This window comes from Melospiza melodia, chromosome Z, assembly GCF_035770615.1.
Source record: "Melospiza melodia melodia isolate bMelMel2 chromosome Z, bMelMel2.pri, whole genome shotgun sequence".
NCBI lineage: Eukaryota > Metazoa > Chordata > Aves > Passeriformes > Passerellidae > Melospiza > Melospiza melodia.
In genome coordinates this window covers 56,015,406-56,039,217 of record NC_086226.1, presented here as the reverse complement: position 1 = coordinate 56,039,217, position 23,812 = coordinate 56,015,406, and the positions used below count along the sequence as shown (strand labels likewise).

Below are 23,812 nucleotides of genomic sequence, written 5' to 3'. Positions count from 1 at the left end.
CCAACTCTCCACATTCTGCCAGACGCTAGATATTGAATAAATGAAACAGCTGTCTAGAACAGCCACTTTGGAAAGAAACAAGACAAAAACAACAGCAGACCCACTTTAAATTTTATTATCCCACTGTGCGGTCTGATGGCAACTGTAGCTGCTGCTTTATAACATATCCTATTTCTCCTCAGCCAGCTGAACTTACAGCTGGACTTTGTCATGTTCAAAATACAGCCAGCTTCTATAATGCTTCTCTTCAATGCAGGATGTGGTATGTCATGGAGATGTAGCCTGTGCATGAGTTATTTTGTTATGTAGTGGGAAGCAGCACAACAAGACAGGGGGAACAGGAAGAGAAAATTGAGGACACAATCCAATTGCTTCCCACTTGTCTGACACTACTTGGCTGAGCCACAATGGGCTGAAGGCACAGAGAGAAAAGACGGGAAATGGCGATAAACTTTGAAACCTTTATTGCTTTTAAAACAAAGATCTCTTGGATATGCTCAATTCAAAGAGCTCAGATCAATGAATTTAAACTTTTGAAAACAAACTTGTAGTTTTGTGTCTTCTCAGATGTTCCAAGGTTTGAGGAATAAATGGAAAATGAAATAATTATTTGTTACAGAAGTGGACTGCAAAAAGTGGAAAGGAGTCACAAATTATGAAATTTGGCAGACGCCCTACAAGCCTCTCTTGGCATCCAAGACTAGGGGCAGACCTATCTGGAAAGTGATTAAGCCATTCACAGTTCTGGCTCTTGTGGCTCCAAAGTTAGACATTATGAATTGCAAATATGTTACTTAACCTGTGATTTATTTTTTGTTTGTTAAAAGAAGCATTCAAATGTCTGTTCAAGTAGGAAGATAGACATTGAGCCTATGTATCTGCATTGAAGCCTAATTTGAGAGGAAAGGAACTGCACTGAGTAGGTGCAAAGATCTCTTCAAGAGAGATCAACCTTTACATTCCAGGCAAGGACTTTCCATGCTGTACTTGTGCAGGACAGATGGACCCCCAGAAATAATCTTCAAAATTATTATGTACAAATTTTAAGACCAAAATTTGTGAAAATACATAAAAAAACCCCAAACTCCTTTGTGTACGTAGCCTCTCACACTATTGGCCATATCATTATATCATTGCTTATCCCTACTCGAAGATGATTGTGAATTTAAATGCTACTTTTCAAAAATAAGGAAACAAGTTTATTTCTTAACTTTTTGCTGCTAGATGGGACACAGCTGACAACCTCACTTCCAAAAATCTTGGAATAAACCCTCTGACACTGAGAGGTTTTTTTTAATTGACCTGCATGCAAGTTTTTTATGTTTTTATTTTTAATAATCCATTTGTGATGTTTAGCTACTGAGGACACTTGAACTCCAGTAATACAGCAGGATCACTAGAAGTGATTTGTGTATCCACAAACTTAATCTAGACAAGAACAGGCTCAGACTGCAGTTCTTTGCCCTGGGGTTACAACAACAAAAATCCCCCGTGCACATACAAGAAATGAGGCCCAAATAGTCTGTTCCTCAGACTAGATGAGGCCATGGGAGCTGGTTCCCTTTAAAGGACTGTGGGTGCCTGGGGTCTGATGACTGGTAAAATACTAATGCTAATGTTATCTTAGGTGTACTTCTAAGTGAGTTGTCTGCTAAACCCTTGGTTTCACCTTGTAAAATAAAATTGAGATTATGTTAATTTCATAGAGGTCCTAATCTTGATGATTTGTGGAGGTTTCTCACAAAAACATTCTGATAGATTGTTTGCGTACTTTTACATTAACACTGCAAGGAAAAAGGAAAGCATGAAAGTGAAGAGGAAGGAAAAAACTGAAAAACTGAAGGTTGTGACAATTCATAGGCATGAAACAGCAACAACAACACAGCTATTGCTTTGATCTATGTCCCTGTTAATTCCTCTTCCCATAATAGAACTTCTGACATTTCACTGGTATTCAGATGTGATTAAAATGTATTCTAATACCTATAAAAAGAAATGTTGGTTCAAGTACTAATTAAAAATAAATCTGGCATTTGGAAAACTGTATCAACAAAAAGTAAAAAGGTGCAATAAACAGCAGCAATTGAAATGTTGGGTTTTTTAATTTATTTTTTTCTGAGAAGGTAGATATCTGTTTTATCAATCTTTACGTAAAGGTTTGGATTTCCGAGTCTTTCCAAGCATCCACACAGCAACTTCAGCCGTAAGAGTAATAAGACAGATTTTGATCTCTCCTTCAATTCTAATAATTGCCACAAAGTTCCAAGAATAACAGGGTAAGTCAAGCAGGCTTTCTGCAACCTACTGCAAGGTAGTTTTTAAATAAACAGGAGCCAAATGTTAAGTTCACCATATTCCTTCATTGCACAGTAGCTTGGTCTATGCTACATCATAATTAACCCTTATTTTATACATACATACATACATACATACATACATATATATATATATATGTACACACATAAACACACACACACATCTCTAGACTCCTTTATGTTCATCTCTGACTTTCTTACCTCCTCCTAAATACTGCATACTTGAAGCAAAGGCTGTTTACAAGGGTGCTTTCGTCCACCACTTCTGCATTAATTTTCAGAACTCTCCCAGCTCAAGAAAACCATAGGACTTAAAAGAGTCCTCTCTGCACATGGTAATAAAGATTTACCGGTTTGCCTCCCAAAGACATAAAGCGCTTTGGAGCAGGGATGCTACCCTTTATGATATCATATAAAGCAGTGTTTTCCTTGGGGGCTATTAATGTCACCAGTACTTAGCAGAAGCAAGTGAGAAAAACATTAAATTAAGGCCCCAAACCAGAAAACACTGTAGTCTCTCTGGAAAGCTAACTTTCCTAAATCCTGAGTGAGACTTTGGAGCAAGCAAAGAGGAACAATACCAGCTGATAATGGGGAAAAATAATTTTAGACTAAAACAGACATGATTACATTTGGAGACATATCACAACAAAAACAAACTAGGCTCCACTACACAGAAAAACTTAGTGAAAAATTTAACACTTGAACAAATGTGCTGCCTAATGTACATGTAAAATAGTTTGGACATCTGGGTTGTGCTGTATTTTACTACCACAGTATGCAAAACACACCTGAACCTACCTACACAAAACACAGAGAAACACTGAGTTATTATGGCACATGAAGATGCAACAATACTGGAGTTAGGATCATTCAATTTCAGATTCAGACATGAAAAAAAAAAATCCTGTAGTGAGCCTGGTTCCTAGTGGAACACTGTTTTTCCTAGTCAACAACACAGTGGCATACATTAGAGAGATTTATTTTTACATGACTTACCTCAGCATCTTGCTCCTGGAGCTGGTAGGTTCTCTCTAAGCACTGCAGTATTCTAGGACACAATGTCTTCTCCTCCAAGAGAAACTCCAGAAGTAAGACCAGCTGGTCAGGGAGAAGCTAAAAGAAAAATAAATGCCATGTGTGAATGAAGATCTCTACTGGCTGAGCAATGTTAATGGAAACAAAGTAAAGAGGACAAGTGTGTGGTAACCTGTGTACTTCCAGCATGTGCTTTAAATACAACTTGGATCTCTAGCTGGTTTCTGAAAAACCTCAGGGTTTATGTGTCTGTGTTCTGGAAGACTGTGCTGGGGCACATCTAAAACATGCTTGTCTTATTGAAATAGAATCATAGCTTGATAAGTAAGATCTTTATGGAATGCATAAAATAAGTAATTTTATTTTGTTTGGGTTTGAAGAGAGAATAATTTACAGTGTATAATTTGAGAAATCAATGAGGGGTATGAACGTATAATTTTTAGAGTGGTGTTTTTATCTGATATACAAGCATTTGAGTGATTTGTTTGCACTGAACAAAGAAACGCCACACAAAATAAGTGACCCACCAAACAACTGTTGTAAAAACACATTCTGAGGCATATTTTAGTGCAATGAGTCACAAACCATCCATCCTTTCATGGGAAATATGCATGAATGTTGTATTTGTGGCACACACAGTACAGCATCTACACACAGATATATATTCAGTAGTTTCAGTTAGTTTCTTGACTCATGGACCTATCATTTTGAACTGGAACCTAATGTAATCTAAAAAAAAAGCACAAGATTCTGTTGTAGCCAGTGCTTAAGTGCTCTGTTTAATAGGCTTATTGGATGAACAAATAAATAATTCAAACAGAGCTCACAGAGAAATTGCACCAGCTGCCAGGAAACATCTCTTGGAAATTCAGGCTCCAAGGTGATCAGTCAGAAGTTTGTTATATGTCCCAAAACTTTCCCCACTATTCATCATTGCAGGGCACCAGGCGAGGAAGGGGAAAGGCAAAAGAATGTCAGTAAAGCTTTTGCATACAAAAAGAAACCAATCCTGCTCACTTCTAATGTTCTTGAGACAGACTAATAAAAAAGACATCCTGCTACTTTGACAGTACTCCCAGCTTTCACCACATCTGGTGATTTTCTCTTACCACCTCGCTGTCTTGCCCATGTCTGCTTTGCTGAGACAACGCACTAAGCAAGCATGAAAAGAAGTCAGCTACAGACAATGCCTCTTCCAACAACACATCCCACAGCCAGGGCTGTTTATGTGCACTGAGCAAGACCAGACTTCTGATCTCAGATCTCTGAGTCCATGAAGATACCCAGGATCTTCTGATAAGTCTTAATCTGTTAAATATCTACATTAATAACTAATTTAGCAACATGTCATTTTCTTCCTTTTTAGACTAGTATCTAAATCAGAATAAAGAGGAAAGGGCATGTCTATAATGGTAATGCTTTGGTTTCTTTGCATTTTGATTTCTTTCCATTTTTTATTGGTAAAGTTGTATTCCTGAAGATTGAAAATATCCCACATCTTACTAGCACTTAGTGAAATATTTTGTAAGTAATATACCAAAGCCTGCCAATCACATGGTATTTTTTAAAGTGGTCATTATTTAAAATTCAATATTTAAAAATATTGAATATTTCATTTCAGGACAACTAGTAAAATATCAGCTTAAATACTTATTACGAAGTCTAACAGCAGCTGCCAGGGGTTGGTGAGACAAGTTAAAAAATAAAACAGGGAAAGTTTCTGGGAAGTGACACTACTTGGAAAAGCAATTAATTCTGAACATTAATAAAATACAAAATGTTGCACAACACCACACAAAGAAAGGTAACTTCTGATCTAGACAGTTTTCACTGTTAACTAAAAAGACAGAGGAACAATACTTAATTTGCAGAAGCTATGGAACAGTTGCTTGAATACATAGGTATGTAGAACAGCTGAGTATTTTATAACGTATCTGCAGTATAATAGCTACACAGATTCACCCACGAAAAGCTATTGTTTAAGGCAGCATTACAGAAGCAAACAAAAGAGCAACAGCAGAGTAGCAGCCATGCCCTGAATTTACATCTGTCTAGTGCTGCATCATGGCTAAGTTTTTTCAGAATTACTGGCTAAACTCTGAGAGTCAGCAAAACAAACAAACAAACCCCAATAAAACAAACAAACAAAACCAAGAGTGCATGAAGTGTTTGGACAATGCTGTCAGGCATATGGCGTGATTACTGAAGTGTCCTGTACAAGGCCAGGTATTGGACTCGATGATCCTTGTGGGCCCCTTCAAACTGAACATCTGCTGTGATTCTATGAATAAGACCATGGCTTCTGCTGTTTTCCCACGTTCCAGGTGCCCAAGATGGCACCTTCCATCCCAGTTTCTATCTCACGGATTAGTCAGAGTCCAAGGCAGGAGCCAGTGAACACGGGCAGAGAGGGCCGGCGCTGGCAGGGGAGCGCGGGCGGGCAGGCCTCTCCCTGCAGAGGCACTACTGTGCACCGCTGTTACGGTCTGTTCTCCGACCCGTTTCTGACAGAAAAGGAAGAACGTTCCCATCTACACTTTTAACCTTTCCTTTCAATAAAAGAGACTCTGCTTTAAAACCCTAACTTAGGCCAAGAGACAGAAAATCGCAACCAGAGTTTCATGACACCAGCTGCTACAAAATTCATTCAGGGTCGCAGACATTTTCTTTTCCCCACACACAACAATATGAGTATCATTCTCACCAAAGCAGTCTTTTAATGGTTATAAATAAGCTTCAAAAATTGCACTTGAGTTTTCTCTCAGAAACCCCCCTCTCACTGTTTTTTGTTTTCCTACCACCATTCTTATTTGTCCTGCCCACCTGTTACTTTCCATCTTTCATACCAGGAGAATTGTTTGGGGTGCATGTTGTCAATTTTCAATTTGTTTGCCTCATGCTTAATACAAAGAGGTCCTTGCCTTATGTTAATCTAAACATAAATACTGTAGAGACCTAAATGCAAATTTCTTTTCAAGAACTGTATAACCACTTTCCTTTACAACAACTCATATTCTGTGAATGCATATTGAATATCTAACACCCACAGAAAAGTACACAACACAGACACAGCAAGTTACAGCAGGACAATCATTACACTCTCAAGTTGTGTCTTCAGGCTGAAAACATTCCGAAAACAGCCATAACACCGTAAATGCAAAATTTCAGTGCTCCTCATAAAATAAAATAAAAATAACCCCCTCATACTCTGAACTGGAATATACACAATCAAAATGTTCAAACATATGCAATTATGAAAGCAGATTGTTTCAATCACGAAATGTGGCAAGGATCAAGAAATAGTTTTCATTATGTCAAACTGCTGCAACAGCATCTATTTATACTGTAAAGTAGATAGTTCCTGCCCAACCTATGCCTGCTGCATAGAAATCATATTACTTTTCTCAGGGCTGGCCCTCCCCCAGCTGTGACTATGGACACTACAAAGAGGATATAAATGAATATGTTGTAATCAAGCACACTAGAGGTTTCCTCTCATGTCCCATGTAATTAAACATCATCCCCTCTATAAAGCTGTATCCCAGCACAGTATATATTATCTTGCCCTTAAGACTGTAAGACTTCTCCTCCAACTCTTCAGCCTTCTGAAAGAGTTCACTTTGTTCTGCCACTAAACAACCATTTGTTCTCTGCTTCCCCTAAGTTACCTGATGTGGCAACTCCAGTAAAGAGGCTATTACCCTTAAAACAAACTGTGAGTGATAGGGAATATTAAAACTGGCTCTGTATTTAAAAAATGCAAGATGAAAGAAATAAAGAAAACATAAACTAATTGAAAATATAACTGATATCCACTGTATACTAAATCTCTTGGAAGTAAGAAAAGCATACTCCGTATTTTATTCATATCAGTACACAAAACACTTAAGCCATTATACTGTGTTACAAGAGTATCTTACTAGATTAGTAGGTTTGAAAGGTCCTCTACAAATAATCTTTGAACAAAACTATGAATTTTCAAAGTACAACCCCTAATCTGTAAAAAGCACAAAGAAAACAAATCTTTCCCCTTCAGAGATCTGGTATAGCAGCTATAGAGGTCATCGATCTCACATGCCCGAAGACCACCCACACGTAAGAGAGTATTTATCAATTCCTAAATTAACAAACACGATAAATGCACGATTCACCCTTTATACTAGGAAAAAAAATTGCCACTGAAACATTTGACTACTGACCTTTCAGCCATGAAATGTGACACATATATATCTACTTGAGTTGATCCACAGCACCAGCACTTGCACTGCACCCCTCCACCAGGACACAAATCACTAAAGTTGTACAGCTGGTATGTTGAATATCCCATTTGCTCCTGCCTGCACTTGAATGAAGTCATTGAAAGCCTCCTTGGAGGGAAAATCTGCCTCAGACTAATGCAGCAACCGATTGACAGTGGCGTGATTTCTATTATTACTCCATTATCACACTGGGATCTGCGCCTAAATGAGCATACTTCCTCCCTGATGCCATTTCCTTTTATCCTGGCTCTAGTCTAAAAGTGGATCAATGGGAGTAATATATATGATGTCACTTCAATTTACAGCTACTGCCTCCCTCTCTCGCATGCACAAATAGATCAATTCTTCCCAAAAATGGTTAAAAAATGCACAGGGAGAATCTTCTCTGAGAAAAGGGTTCTCTGCTATATTTGTCTGTGTAACCACAGCAAGGAACTGTTTACACTGAGCAAAAAACAGGGGGGAGAAGGAAAAAAAAATCACTACTGTGCACTGAAAAAAGCTGGCTGAAATACAAGAAAAACAAGGCCTTATAGAGAATTAAAGCAATTTGGTCTTTGAAAATTACACAGAAATGTTTAAAGTTTTTAAGGCACACATAAGTATATTTCTCCTGTACTTGGTGGAAGATAATCTTGTGTCCTATCCCCAAAAACACAAAAGGTATTTTCATTTATATATTTACAGTGTTTTCCCAAGTCAAACCAAATTCCTTCCCACTCCCCTCTTAGGAAAGAAAGAGAAAACCCCCACTCCATAGCTCAGTTGTGAATAGTTCCCTTCAGAAAAAAATTGATCACAGAAACATTTAGGTTGGAAAAGACCTCTAATATCACCGAGTACAACCACTAACCCAGCACTGCAATGTTGACCATTAAACTGTGTCCCTAAGCACCAAGTCTAAATGTTTTTTTTAAATACCTCCAGAGAGAGTGACTCAACCTTGTGCAGCCTGTTCCATCTCCTCATAAACTTCAGTCAAGAAAGCAATGCTACTAGTCCAGGAGACAGGATTTATAGGTCCAGATCATCTCTGCAGTTTTACTTCACATGGTCAAACAAATCCCCGAATGAATCTCATTTTATAAACTCTCCCCCACTGCCTTGAATGCTTTTTTCTGCGGGCTGCAACTAAATAAAAGTGTTGTAGAGCAAATCCCCTTATTCCTCAAACTGTTAAGCAAATTGGTAGCTTGAAAATTCAAAAAAGCACTGTTTACTCAACCATGTTTTTAGCCAGATGTTTTCATTGTCTATCTCAATATTCTTCCGATGCTGATCAGCACAGTGACTTCTTTTAAATGAACACAAGGTATGTCCCCCCCACCAAGGGCTAAAATGTATTCATATCAACTAGCATATAAATAAATATCAATTAAAAAATGTCCACATTTACAATTGTTAAGTACAGTAGTGCAATATACTAGTGAAAAGAGTTTAACTCTGAAAGAACTAGTCTGCTGTTTGATTAATATGCAGGGGGGGAACGTATTCTGCAGCTGAAATACGCTTTGAACTGGCTTGCAAAATAAAGCCCATCTTTGCCACAGGCTGACAAATTTCACCAGCACGTAGTGAAAAAGACAGCTCTGCTCAACTTCATTTAGGCCAGTTTGTTGACTTCTCCCTTGATGAAAAGTCAGCTCCCCTTTCAATGTTTATGAAAGATAACTAGTCCTCACTATATTTAAAAGCAAAATATCTCAGTCTGTAACATATTCTCATCTACTTATGAACTGCACTTGTATGATATCTCTTCCCACTGTGTGTGGTTTATCTGTATCTGTTCAGTTGGCTCTTTCTATGCTCAGCAATTCATTTTTGAACACAACTATTTTAAAAACACAAACCAGGAACTGTACCTGGTAATTATAATGAAAAATACATTCCTATGAACTTTGCTTCAAAGGGCCTTATTTCAAAAATTAGTAATTCCAACAAGTTGATCAACATTTCACTTGTGTTATACTTCAAAATGCTTTTTCTGGGACATTCATATCTGGCATCACCTACTTCTTACTAGTATAACATAAAAATGACACAGACCAATTTATTTAATAAACAATTGCACTGGCATTTTGTTCCCAGTTACTTTCCTCTTTATAATAGCAAAATTAAGGCTGTTTTCTGAAAGCAGATAAGCTCTGTCAGGAATAATTTTAAGGCCAACACATACTAAAACACAAAGGTTTGGTTTGTTCTGGCCGCAAATATGAAAACACTGCTGAATGAAGGAAACAAATTGCTGTTTTACATTCTGTGTCTGATATTCTGGTTACACATTACTGGTAATATTATCAAAAGGCCAGCCACTGCTACCAGCCCATGAACTGGAACTTTTTCTTAGGCTTTGGTATGAAGTATTTTCCCATAATTTACTTTGTGGAGAGAAGATCCACTTACAAAGAAATTCAACATCTGCAATCTAAGATAAATGCACTGAATGTCCAAAATTATTAAACCTTCATGATCTAAAATTCTGCTGAGCCAGCAAAATGAAAAACAGGTGTCTTCCACTACAGGTTCAGTCATGTTATGCAGTGCTTTTCTCAACCTTAGCTTTCTCAAAGAAACATTTCACTGTAACTTTGCCCTCAAGCACAATAATTCCCTTTCATGCATAATAGGCTACACATTCTCTATTCTATGCAGATTACCAGCCCTGCCAGTTACTATGATGCTTCCAGGATGTGCTGCTCCTGCTTTCAGATGAAATGGCCACACCAAGAGAAAATTGACACAGTAAGCCAAATTCCACATCTCAAAACACACTTCACAGACAGCATTACTGTGACACAAACCAAAGCTTCTGTTGTTGCTGACACTGGCAACAGCAAGATCTTCAGTCATCCCTTCACTCGATCTCAGGAGTCCCCAGCAGTGCAGAGGAAGGATCAGAATATCAGCCCTGTGGTTAGTGCTCACCACCTGTGAGCAGCTGGCATTTAGACCACCTTTTCTCATCTAACAGCACACCCAGCAGAGGCACTGCTGGTTCAGTGAACTATTCATCTAACTGCAAAGAACAAAGCCAAGGAGAATATTTGTTTTATTTTCCAGATTATTTGACTATTACCTATTAGAGGATTCATAGAAAAGACCACCAAATCTTAGCAATTGGTGGAAAGATTTAATACACACATTGTAACAGATGCTGAAGTGCAAGTATCTGCCTCCTAATTTGCCCACCCAAAACAGTGTAGATCTCAATGCTCCAAATCATGTGCTTAAGCTGATCAGTGGCAGTATAAACCATCTCACCTTGTATGACCAACACCTAGATCCTCTGAAACCACCTGGCTACCAAGTGGCCTCTGAGACATTAAAGAAAGTGACAGACTACAGCAGATATTGAAAAATGAAGAGCTGAAGAAGATAACGATGGAATATGAGCCACAACTGTCAGCGAGAACACCCTCAGCACCCAAACAGATTTCCTTTATTCTTCTCATTCTAAGTACTAGAAGAAAAAGACAAAAACCTGAGAATCTAAGAAATTAACTAATTTTTCTAGCAAATTACTGGGCAAGTAACCTCACCACCCAGCACTGAAAATGAAAAATCCCATCTCTGGAAACTAATCCAGGACATTAAGATACCTCTTCAGAATGAAATATTCTTACAAGAGAACTGACCAAGGGCCAGCTTGAAGAAGTATAATCCTTTTCCTTGAAAGTTTGGTACACATTTGGCAATTCCTGGCACAGAAATTCGTTCTGTCTATACCTACCAAAGCAAGACTCAGTCAATGCCCAGAGTTCAGCTAGGATTATCTTCAAGGAATTCACTACACGTTTTCCAACTCTCTTATGGTGTGCTCAGCTCTTGGGAAAATCTCAGCTTCTTTACCAGAACACATTCCTTTCTGGTAAATCAAGTATAAAGGTACTACATCTAGTACCTACTAGATGCCCCAAACAGCTGGAATTCAGAGAAAGGACCTAAAGAAAGGGAGAGAAAATAACTTTTCTTTGTCTTCAAAGCTTTCACTATGGCTGTGCTGAAGGAAGTTTTATCAATTCCACTCAGCTCACGCTGGGGCTGCAGGATACACCACCACTTCAGGGAGGGCTGTCTGAGATTCATCATAAAGCACTAACAATGTCTCAAGCCTTCCTGGACGAAAGCATTAAAGCACAGATGGGATCCTGCACTTCCATTTCTTAACCCTTTACTACTGGAATCCGCAAGAATTGATTTTCTTTTCTACTCTTTCTGATTTCAGAACAACAGATAATGAAGGCTTTCATATTTAATTATGCCCTGTATCTTTTAACATTTGTAGAGAAACTGCATTTCCAGATCCATATTTTCTCTCTTTTCTGAAATCTGGCTCTGGTGGACTGTGTGTCCAACACAGCCTGTGCATACTCACAACAATTTTTCAACACACCACATACATTTGATCCCTTTTTCTTTTAGAGTCCTTTTGTTGTTTGCTCATTGGTTGTTGTTTTGGGTGTTGGTCTTGGGGGTTTTTTCATTTGTTGAGAATGCAATTGATGAGACCGAATGAACTCCAGTTTCAGAAATACACACATACCACCAAGAAAGTCTTAATCATGGACAACCTTAAAACACATGTACTTCTAACAGTCTAAACCTAAGAACAGGTGCTGCTGGGAATCTAGAAAAGCAGTATATAGAATTTGCAGTCATGAAACTGTCCCCATTGATCACAGATGCAGAGATGCCAAGCCACTACCATCAGCTTCTAGAATTCTTTTAACTAAGATCTCACAATGGCCATGACTAAAACTATCAGTTGTCTGAAAGAACTCTTTTTGCTGTGGTGGAAAGTCACCTAGTTCCACAGCTGGTGTCACTTCTCAGCCCAAGTGCCTCATCATCCCAAAAGAAAGCCTTTGGCACTTTGGAAGATAACTGTCACTGAACACTGCACCATGACTAGCAACACAGATTGTGTATGGTTACCTGGTTTTCAAGTTTTTTTGTGTTTCCCACCAATACCCATATAATCACTGATGACTCTGAGGCAGCTGCTGCAGATTGCTGCCCAAAGATCACAGCCAGGCACTTCCTCCACTTCACAATTCTCCACTCAAAGCACACCAACTTCTTGAAAAGGCACCTGATCTTTTCAATGAGTTGTCCCAAAACTGGCGCTGTCGCCTAAGAGTGGTCACAAGCATCACCACCTCTCACTCCAGATGTAGGCCAAGTTTCTCAGTTTTGCCTGCTCTACTACAAATACATAGCAAAGTGTACTTAAAGGGAAAAAAAAAAGCCACCAATTCTACCTCCCAAAAAACCCTTTCTGAAACAAAATGCTTCACAGCATATAGCCCTCTCCAGGAGCAGAGGATAAGACAATGAAATACATGACAAAAGTTAACTGCTTAATACTTTTGTGAAGGCTACTCAAATCCTATTGTGATGAGTGTGATATGGAACGGAACAGAAGTGTATCCCACTACTTTTTATTCCTGATTTTAAAAATATGGATAAGGTTTTAATTTAAATTGTTGCAAAAGACAACTAACACTGGAAAAAAACCCAAAATCAACCCCTTAAAATATATGAGAACAAGTGTTGCACAACATGGTTATTATGCCCAGTGCTATGTAAAAAGACATTATAATTACTAGCAAGGATGTCACTGCCTAATTTTCTCTTTCAAAACCTATATTTTAAAGTCTATATTTTTCCTATACAGGAGCATTGAAACTAAGTATAAAAATAATCCAAGCTCAAACTTGCTGGACATGAACTTTTCCAAACTGCAGTTTGACTTACGGATTTTTTAGCTCGAAGGAATGCAAGTGGCTTGAGGCAGCACTTGCACACCATTAGTGCATGCAGGAACAGAACTTTAAAAAAAAAAAGCAAACCAAACCCAAGAAATTAGTTGAAATACTAATGTTTTCAGAAGTAATTATCAGATAAAATGAGTTTAAAACGTGGTAAGTGCTACACTCTGCTCATGTTTTTCAGATGAGACCTTCTGTAATGTCTAGGATGATAGGTGAATCATTAAAAGCAATCAGGAGCTATTTCATCTCATGTACTACTCAATAGTTTCACATATTGACACAACATTATTAATGACTCTTGGATCTTTACAAGAGATTTGGTTTTTGATTCATAAATATAGCTTTGTGGGGGAACTCTATTTAATTTAACAGAATTGCATCAAAACACTAGCCTCTGAACAGTTCTCTTTCAAAAAAATCCCCAAAATTAGTACATATTGTCATTATAGAAATGTGTGTTGATTTTATGAAAACATGACAGGAACAGAAAAAATATTTTAGACATACTAAGTAACTACTAAGCTGATAAAGGAGTAATAATAAAAATGTGACATTTAAGGCATAAACCCCCTTATAAACTCAGTCTCACAGAAGAGGTAAAACTAGAGGCTTTAAACATTAATTGCATGCAACTGTTTAAGCTGATTTATAATACTGGTATATGCATGTAAGTATATAAAGATACACTCACAGAATAATTTAACAATTTTTTTACCTGTCTCCAAACAGTGGTGGTGGTGTTTAAAGTTTTTTTTTTTCCTTGGTTTGGTTGTTTGGTTGGTTTTTATGTATCTGTAAGGAAGATTCAGTGAAGTGCTTAAAATAACTTAATTTCATGCCCTCCATCCATTAGGTTTATGCATCACATTGCAGAGTATTAGGAATCATTCAGCATAAAATAGAGTACTAGGAATCATTTAACATAAAAACCTGCAACTTGATTTCCAGAAGCAGGGACAAAGGCAAGTTTTCATGCTGAAATCAAAAAGGGTCCTATGTTCTGCGTTTTCAAATAGAGATTTTCTACCATATTTTCCATCAATAATTTTCCATGAACATTTCCAATGCTTTACAAATGACTGAGAAAGCAATGGTAAAAGCAGTTGTTGCATAAAAATTAAAATAAATCCTTATGCAAAACACCCAGACAAAGTTGGTAATTTTTATTCTATAAACGTGCAGAGAAACTATTCAGTTTACTGCCATTCCTTTCAATATCACCTTTCTCCTTAGAAAAAGGACATAAAACATGTTAAGCAGAGAGCAATCCATATCATGCCCCGTACATTTTTGGATTCCACTCCAGATATTTTGTGCCCTACTTCAGCCCTTGTATATGGACCTGGAGAAATCAGGATGGGCTACGGCAGGACCTCCTGGCAAACAGGTCTCAAAGGCAGATTCGAGACAGTCACTGCTATTGACAGTGGGGGAGCCTATCCTCCACCAAACAGCATTCACTTACTTAATTCCAAGGCTGCATGCTGTTTCATTTCTACCTCTTCCACCTCAGGAAAGGAGGGGGAAGAAAGAATATTGATTGCCAAGAAGGATACCTATAAAATTTGCTGACCTATGGGCTCATGACATACTTCTTATGGAAGGAGAGCTCCCATTAGCTTCAAGGGATTATTTTTTCCAGGAAGGAGAATAAGACCAGCACTTCATCACTGAATTTACAGAGAAATGTGAAAATAATCAAGCAGATAATGCCAGGGAGCAGTGGGCCAACTGTACAGCAGCAGAGTGTTATTTATAGTACAAATGGCTGGATAACCACTAAGTGCAGTACTTCAACAGTAATTCATAATCTTATCTACAGTTGGCTGAAAGCTGGCTTCAGCAAGAACCTGCACTGCTATGTAAGTTACTCATATAAAAGTTTTAAACAGTGCAATCCCACTCTAATTTAAGAAATGGCTGGATAACAATCATTTAAACATAATTTAATGCAAGTAATGAATGCTTTTGAATACTGAAAGGCAACCTATTCCACTGTACAAGCAAAATATCTGTGTAGTATGGGTCTTGTTCTTAAGAAGCAAAGGCAAGCAGCTACTCTACCAGCTCTTTTCTTCTAACTATGTCAGTTTCTTTCATTTTAGAAACATGTGTGCTGCTGCAGCAAAAACAGACCTTAAGTTTTCATTATAAACTGCAGTTCTCAGGTGTTTATAACTTCACTATAAAAATTTCTCTTCGGAGAGAAACTTCGTATTAAAGTTCTCAGTTTATAAAAGATTGTAAAAATACTATTTTTATTTTTTTTTCCAAATAAAATTTCCAAGGTGTCTTATTGATTTAAGACAAATCTCTTATCACTGAACTCCTATTTTTAAAAATGCAAACTTGACAATTGATTACTTTGAGTCTAATGACATTTGCAAGTCCTCAAAATTAGGAAAGCTATGGTAACATAGAGCAAACAGCTATGATTAAGGAATACTTTCCACTGGCAAAAATAACCCTTCATAGTTCTGTCTTAAAAAAAACCCCAAACCTAAAGCATTTCTCCCTTTTCTTTCAAATTAAGCAGTAGAGATTTAAGCTGTTGTGCAGTTTTTCCCCCCGTGCTTTAACATAATCCCCTGAATATGCCTCAAAATCTCAGCTACATAATCACCTACACGAACAATACCCCATGACAACCACAGTTTACATGCATAATGCTGCAAACACTCAGGTGTAATTGCACGAGTAGCTCCACAGAAAGAAGCAGCCTATTCTTGCTCTCTAGTTTATGCATTTGGCCCTCTTAAATGTGCCTTTCACAATGACATTAGAGGGCTTAATAAAAGAATGGCAAAAAAACCTGTAGAATTTTGCAATGATAGTATAGTTATTGCTTTTTCAAACTAGCTCAAAACACGTTATAAGGACTTTAGAAGAATTTCTGTTAAAGCAGCTTATTCTCAGCAGAATCTACAGAAGTCATTAATTTGTATAAAACTTTGGCCAGCCCAGCCTGAAAATCCACTAAAATAAACAACTTATTATTGGAAATTTAATGCATGTTACTAGCCTGGCATTTTCAAACACAGACATCTCAGCTCCAACAATATGCTGCAGCTTCTGTGCACCACCAACCCCAGCCTGGGAAGCCTCTGCAGCACCGACTTTCAGATGGATATATACCTGTAAGTCCCAGAAGGCTGGGAACCAGGCACACTCAGCACCTCTGCAAATTAAACACCTCCCAGCCGGAGCGCGTACATTGTAGAGGCCTAAGAAAAGCAGGCACTGTACACCAAAATATGTTTCTCTTCATAGTTATTTCACCATTGGTTGTTACAAGGGCAAACTGCTGCCCACAATCAGCTTAGCTACGAATCAGCGTGTCTGTCTTCATTTTGTCAATTATCTCTGCATAAATTCCAGAAAGGCCCACTCTAAAGAACAAAAAGCATGTTAAACTGTCAGATTTCACTATTAAAACAAAATTTGCCTTGAAAAAAAATCTGAATAGGCATAGCAAGCTGATGACATGAGTATTAGAAATATTTTTCCCCCTGTAAAGTTTTCCTAAGTCGGTATTTCATATACCCCTAGTCACTGAACAGATACCAGCTGTGCTGCAAATGCTCAGTGGCACTGACAGGTAAAACACTCTCATTTGAGTTTTAATATTGCAATTGAACTCTGCAACAGACACTGATGTACTTTCATAAACACACCTGAAACAAGAGATTAATGATAAATCCAACTTCTTATCAACTTCTAATTGCAAATGGACAATAGAGGCAAGAAGGCGACATGAAAGGAATTTTTCACTGATACTCAAAATGAGTCCTGTAACTCATAACAGCTGAATCACTCCAAGAACTGGTAAGCATGTGACAAAAAAAATGCACTGTTACTCTAAAAAGGCCAAAAGACGAGAGCATACTTACTGCAAATGCAATTTCAGTTCCACTCTGTTAGCAAGAGCACAAAGTCCTTTAACCTGATTACAGCTGTGCTGTGGTGCCTCTAATATTTGTCTTCTCTCAGACTAAATACACAAGCTCTTCTTCTTAATCTAAATCCAATCACAAACCAGTCTTGCATATGCTCCACCCTTGCAATTACGTCTTGCTGTTGGTGATCATATTCCACTTCTTTCCTTCCCTATTCCCTTTGCATAGTGTAGCCGTTTTTATTCAATGCTCTTCTGGAAATATTATGTCTCCTCTAATAATCACATTAATTAGAAATCTTAATTTTGGCATTAAACAACACAAAACTAGTTTTGACAAATCTTACACTTGCAGGGGCAATAACAACGTAAAAGTAAACCACTTTTTCATCTGCCTCCTAATATATTTGCATTTTTAAAAGTCAAGACCAAAAGAAGAATCGTTACCCTCTGCCTTCTATAACAAGATAAGCGCTTCCATTTGCAGAAGGACTTAATTTCAGGTACTATTGCACTGACTTCCAGAAAGCACAGCCAATAAACACATCCTTTTACTTTAATAGCTGAAAAACCAAGTGCACCAAGGTTTGCCAAGGACAGCACATATTTCACAATCTTCAAAAGAACTGCATTTTGTTTTATTGTAAATAAAATTTTAATGCAAATAAAATCAATGAAAGGAATTAGTCTATTGCAACTGTAATTTCTGCTAATTATGAATGTTATATAATTTGCAGGCTTACAGTAATTGACAAGTGCTGGTCTCTGATTTCACAACACCAAGCCCAGCTCATAGGCAGTCTGGCTAGAAGAAACAAATACAGCAATGGTATTTTACCAGGTCTGTATCAGTAATAAAGCCAGTATAAATAAGCAGCCTTTCCAGTACATACCGCCTTTCTGTATTACCCTTTGTAGTCAAAAAATAGTTTGGCCCAATAGAAGTATATTGATTAGTTTTGAATGTATCTGTATGGAGCAAAATGGGGATCTGAACCTTTCTGAGATGTGTCTCAAGGGGAAGAACAGGAAGGTGACAACAAAGACATGTTGTGATATTAACAGAAAGCAATTTTTTTCACAAAGCTGCCTAAGTTCCATACAGTGCTTAGGACTGTTTTTCTCTGGAAAACTTGTTTTCCCTTTTTGCAGTCCCCTAGGGATCTTTGACCATACAGCTCGAACTGACTTGAAAAGTAAAGCAGGGGAAGAGGAGGGAGGGGCAGGGGAAAGGGGTGGTGGTGCAGCAGGAGACAGACAAAACCCAAACTGTTGTGACTGGCATTTTCAGCATTTACATGGTTAAACTTGTATTGCCAAGCCAATTAGAGCCTATTGGTCTAAACACTGAAAATTACTGATTTATGCTTAGCAACCTTGCAAACGACAACCCTTGCTGCTCACAGTAAGGAAACCAATTTAAGGGCCTCTCAATGTATACAATACTGCCATTTATATATTTATTTTTTAAGGCTCAGGTTTCCAGTTCCACCAGTAAGTGCTTGCTTTGTAGATGCACGATAATGTGGTGATACACACATGTACTGTATATCACAGCACAGCTCTAAATGCAGCAGTAGACAGCAAGACAGATTAGTTTAATCTAGATTTTGGGTATGCAAAATTGCAAAGGATAGAATGGAAGCTGTTGAGCCAGGCTTCTGAGACCTCAAAATAATGGGAAAACAGACTTTTAGGTGGCTTTTAGCCAGTTGTTTGTTGAATGCCTCTCCCCCTTTCCACTTATACTATCTACTGTTTAAATCAAATAGTGTCTGTCTTTTAAAGAATGCATTGTAGGTTATTCATAAGAAAAAAATCTGAGTTCCATTTTACTAACATACTTTTCCTTTTATTAATTTTTTTTTAGTATTTATTCATTATATAGACATGGGTTGCTTGGTTGGGATGTTTTCCTTTGGTTTTGGTGATTGGATTTTCCTCTGTTTTTGGAATGTTTACTTAATGTTTGACATCTCACTGTTTCCTCCAGACAGTCAGTTCCTCCAGTCACTTTTGTTTTGTTTTGTTTCTAAATTACTCACCCAGCAATAGGGAAGAGGAAAAATAAACCCAAACCAGTAATATTTTTTTTTAAACCCTCTCCAGGAAATTGGGTTGTAAAACCACAAAATCTGGCAGGGTGTCAAAGCAGAGGAGTACCTTACATAGTTTTATATAAAGCTGAGGTTTAAAAAAAAAGGAAAATGAACGTACTTCACACAGTTGAAACCCAGGATTTGTAGAGGGAGTGAGAAGTAGGAACAAAGACTTGTGCTACAAAACTGAGACAGCAAACTGCAGCCGTGGAGAGGCTGTGTGTGTGCACATGAGGCCACCTGCCCAGCGGCACTCACGCGTGCAGAAAACACTTCTCCTTGGTTCTCCAGAAAACACTTCTCCTTGGTTCTCCAGAAAACACTTCTCCTTGGTTCTCCAGAAAACACTTCTCCTTGGTTCTCCAGAAAACACTTCTCCTTGGTTGTCCAGAGCAGCCCTAAACTCCGCCTGCGCCACTCTCCTGAGCTCTGCATAAAGGCTTTCGGGGGTGTTGTTCATTTAAAAGAGACAGATAAACATCCCTGGAAACTGGGAATCAGTACAATTAAATTTTTGTTGTTTGTGGTTGAAACAATTGAATTCAGTTGTGATTCAAAGCTGTAATGAAGAAAAATGCACAATTCAAGGCAGAACATGATGCCGTCTAACACCTACAGAATGATTTTTTCAAACTATATTTTGCTGTTATTCATTTTCTATTATATTTTAATTTATAAATAAAAAGAAAATAAAAATAGTAGGTGTCTATAAACAAAAGCAAAATTTTGGTAGTTACTATGAAGCAACCACATGTTTCTATTTCTTAAACAAAAACATTCAGTAGTTCACAATTAGCTTTTATTTGAACAATGCTCAAAGGTGTGTTTACCATATTGCAAAAGGCAGATAGAAGTACTATTCACTGAAATGCATTTACTACTCAATAAAAAGTAAGAAGAAAAACAATATTAGAAAGAAAATCAAGCATGGATACTACGTGCTCAAATCAGATCTCTGCATTTTTCCTCATTAACTCTGATGCTAATTTTCCAGCTATATTAGCTTACCCATACAATTTCATAATTAAATTATATAATGTGACACTTCAAAAAACACATTAGGTAAACATCGCAGACACTTTAATTCAGCATAAGAGCTTGGGCATGTATTTAAAATTAGTTGCTATTCCTAATACACTACTACTCCGGAAAAAATGCTACCGTGAATCTAACTATAAATCAAATTTCCCCACTTATACAAATCAACAAATATGTAGAAAAACTCCTACACATTTTTAAATACAGATTTTATTACTCCTTGAATGGAGTAACAAGAGAAATTAATGTTCAGATGTCTAAAAAGTACTTTTCTTTTTGCACATTTGCAGCTTCATCACAACTTGCAAACAAACTGTGTTTTGCAGAGCAAACTAGCAGGGACTGATGTAAAATGCTAAAAGAATTTTGCACTGCTTTTCTGACAGGTGTGCATACAATGCTATGCTGTAACTGAGAAAACTGTAAATCCATACAAACACTTCAAGAATAAGCAATATAGAATTTTAAATGAAATATATTGACTGATACTTCCAAGAGCTGATGAATTCTGACAGAACAGATCTGACTAAACTGACTTCAGGCTAAAACTCCGGAAAAGGACATCAGAGAACCCCCTTGTAACAACAAAATTAAAGAAAAGAAAAAGAAAATAGGTGACAAGTTATTTCTGGTAATATTAACATCAAAAATGTTTTGTTACACTGTGTGGACTACCTAAACAAGACTTGTGCACAGTTTTTAGAAACTAGGGAATCTGAGCGGCAACTGCCTTGCTTCGCACTAGATTTATATGTTAAGTATTTCAGACATAACAAACTTGATTTTAGCAGCAGAACTTGTTGAGACAAAATTCCCACAGATTTCAGTGAAACTCATCTGCAAGGATTGCAGGGTGGAGCACACAACACCTTCTGAGTAATCATTTTAAAATACACACACTGTGATCATTTAAATTTATTTTGACATTTTATATTCTTTGGTTAACTTTTAACTTTCAGTGCAGTGCTGAAACACGAATACATTAAAGGGCATAACATAAAGCACAGTGCTGCAGGGAACAGACTTGCTCAAATTTGCTAGAAGTTGAAGTCAACACATTACACACTCCCAAACACCTTGTTCACGGATTTTATTATTGATGACATCTGCACACTGTGTCAATTCTTATTTGGCAATACCAAGTAAACTGGTATGGGTCAAACTAATTTTATATATAGGAATATATATATAAAGGTTTCAAAATAATATATATGTGCAGAGCAGCACAAAATTATGTAACCTACATGCCAATAAAGTGATGAAATTCAGTAGTTATATTTTCCAACTGCAACACAAAAGGTTTTTAGAAATCAGCAGGAAGGTGCTGTGTAATCCAAACCAAGAAAGCAAGTTACCAGTGCATAAGAAGCATGTATTATCAAGCATGCCTTATTTTCTGACATATGTTTTGATCACTGGAGATGTGCCAAAAAAACCCTGTTCTAGTAAATTGACTTTAGATGTCTTTATGCTTTAAATGCTTTAGAGAAATTATTTGTGGCCATGAAGGTAAACAGACAAATGCTAAGCATTGACTTCAGTAACTGGAAACAGCAAGATTTGCATGAGGAAGCTGTGAAAATAGGAACATTGAAAGGCTTAAAAATTACATCTCAGCTCTACCCAAAATATAACAACATACTGTTACAATAAGTTGTTGCATGAGGAAAATTGGAGGTTTTTATTTATACACACACTTTGAGGCCAGTCCTGACACTTTTACATAGCTGTATCTCCAATATTTTTGCTTGTACAGCAGTGGCAAAATGGTATCTTCTCCACTTCTTGTAGTATTCCTTAGTGGAATTAGGAACAAATGCGGACAGACAGACAAGCCCCCTGTAAGCTATGTCAATCTTGGCTTCTGAGTTAAAGGAAATATGTTCACAGTATCTATTCTATGTACTTCCAGCTTTGGAAAAAGATACATGTACTTTTGGCATATGATCTTGTATGCAAAAAACTATTTACCGAACGGGACAGAGAGACTTAACTATTTATAGCCTCTTTCTGAAGAAACACAACATAAAAACAAAGGCAATCAGCAAAACTATAGCTAGGTGAAATTATCTTATTTGCCTTGGTTCAGCTCCTACTGGAAAAGCCATTCATAAGGCAAAAGCTGCGCTCACAACTATCAACATTGAAAGACAAGGGAATGAATGAGTGTGGAAATTGAATTCCATCCTCCCTCCCTGTAGGTGGTCCTTATGGATGAGTGTACTGTAGAAGTCGGCACCACTCCTGTCCATGATGCATATGTTCCCTGGACACAATCCTTCAGACTGCAGCTTTCTCAGTACGATGTTATTCAAGGAGACAAATACCATTTAAAAAAAAATCTCTCTTTGAAGCAGCAATTTCAGATAAACATCTATTTGTAACAGACATTTGCAGTAGGAACTCTCATTGCAGGCTCCTACTAATCAGATTTGTGCATGATTTTGCTTCCACTCAGGAAGCTTAAATTAATTTAGCTGTTCCTGAACAGTGTTCCTATGGAAAGATGAAGTATCCAGTAGCTCACAACCACAATTCCTAGCTCCACAGCCACATTTGCTACACAGTTAGGGTATGCTGAAAATTTGTTTGCCTTAGCTTAGGAATTACACAAGGAATTTTTACTATTACACTGTTATCCAATGACATTCAGTTTTTAGACTTGTGTAGACTGCCTAGAGACTGAAAAGCGTAAGAATTCAGATCCTCATGAGAGTCAGATTACCATCTGTGAGAAAATATCTGGTGTACTCCCCACATTGATGAGACTGCCATTAATGCAGCTCAACACTGAGAAGTCTGATGTGTTTTCTCCGCTATTGTCTGCTTTCAAGTTCGGCATTTAATAGCAGTGACAATAAATATACTAATAATAATACATGATTATTGCTATCATGATTCTATGAACTTCATTACGCCTTGTGATAATTTGTAACTTTATAATTTTATGTCTCTCAAACACAAATCATTCATGCTACATTACACAACTATGCCCTCAGAACACCCCACATTTAGCAAACATGATTATTTAAGGGATTATAAATTCATTGATTCATCCAAATATGAGCAACAGTAGTCAAAAGCACAGAAATGTTACTTTCTACATGGGTTTTAGGCTGAGGGAAAAACCACAAACCTGAAACACCTAACAGTTTTAACCTGGAATCTGAGAAGTATAACCATAGTGTTCTCTTATTTTGCAACACAATGAGAATACTCTGTGTGGTATGACCTACTTCTAATGAAATATATATGATATTGAAACCAGTAATACTTGTTTCTGTCTCTGAAATAGAAGTCTGCTCCTCAGCTCAACAGTCTCATAATGATTGAGAAAAACTCTTTCAGGCATGTCCACACCTCAGAGTCTGAAGAGACTGCAACCTTAATATTT

The 23,812-nt window shown here is 37.4% G+C and overlaps 1 protein-coding gene across 5 annotated transcripts in view; it reads right to left on the bottom strand.

Moving 5' to 3' along the window:
- AOPEP (aminopeptidase O (putative)) overlaps positions 1-23,812 on the bottom strand; it is a 175,532-nt gene that overhangs the window by 20,304 nt on the left and 131,416 nt on the right. For all 5 annotated transcript variants that reach the window (XR_010031312.1, XM_063181029.1, XM_063181032.1 and 2 more), the window contains one exon: positions 3,315-3,431. Coding sequence is in view for 4 of the 5 variants with exons in the window: in XM_063181029.1 (XP_063037099.1) it covers positions 3,315-3,431 (117 nt within the window). In the remaining variant the exon portion in view is untranslated. The remainder of the gene's footprint in view (positions 1-3,314; positions 3,432-23,812) is intronic.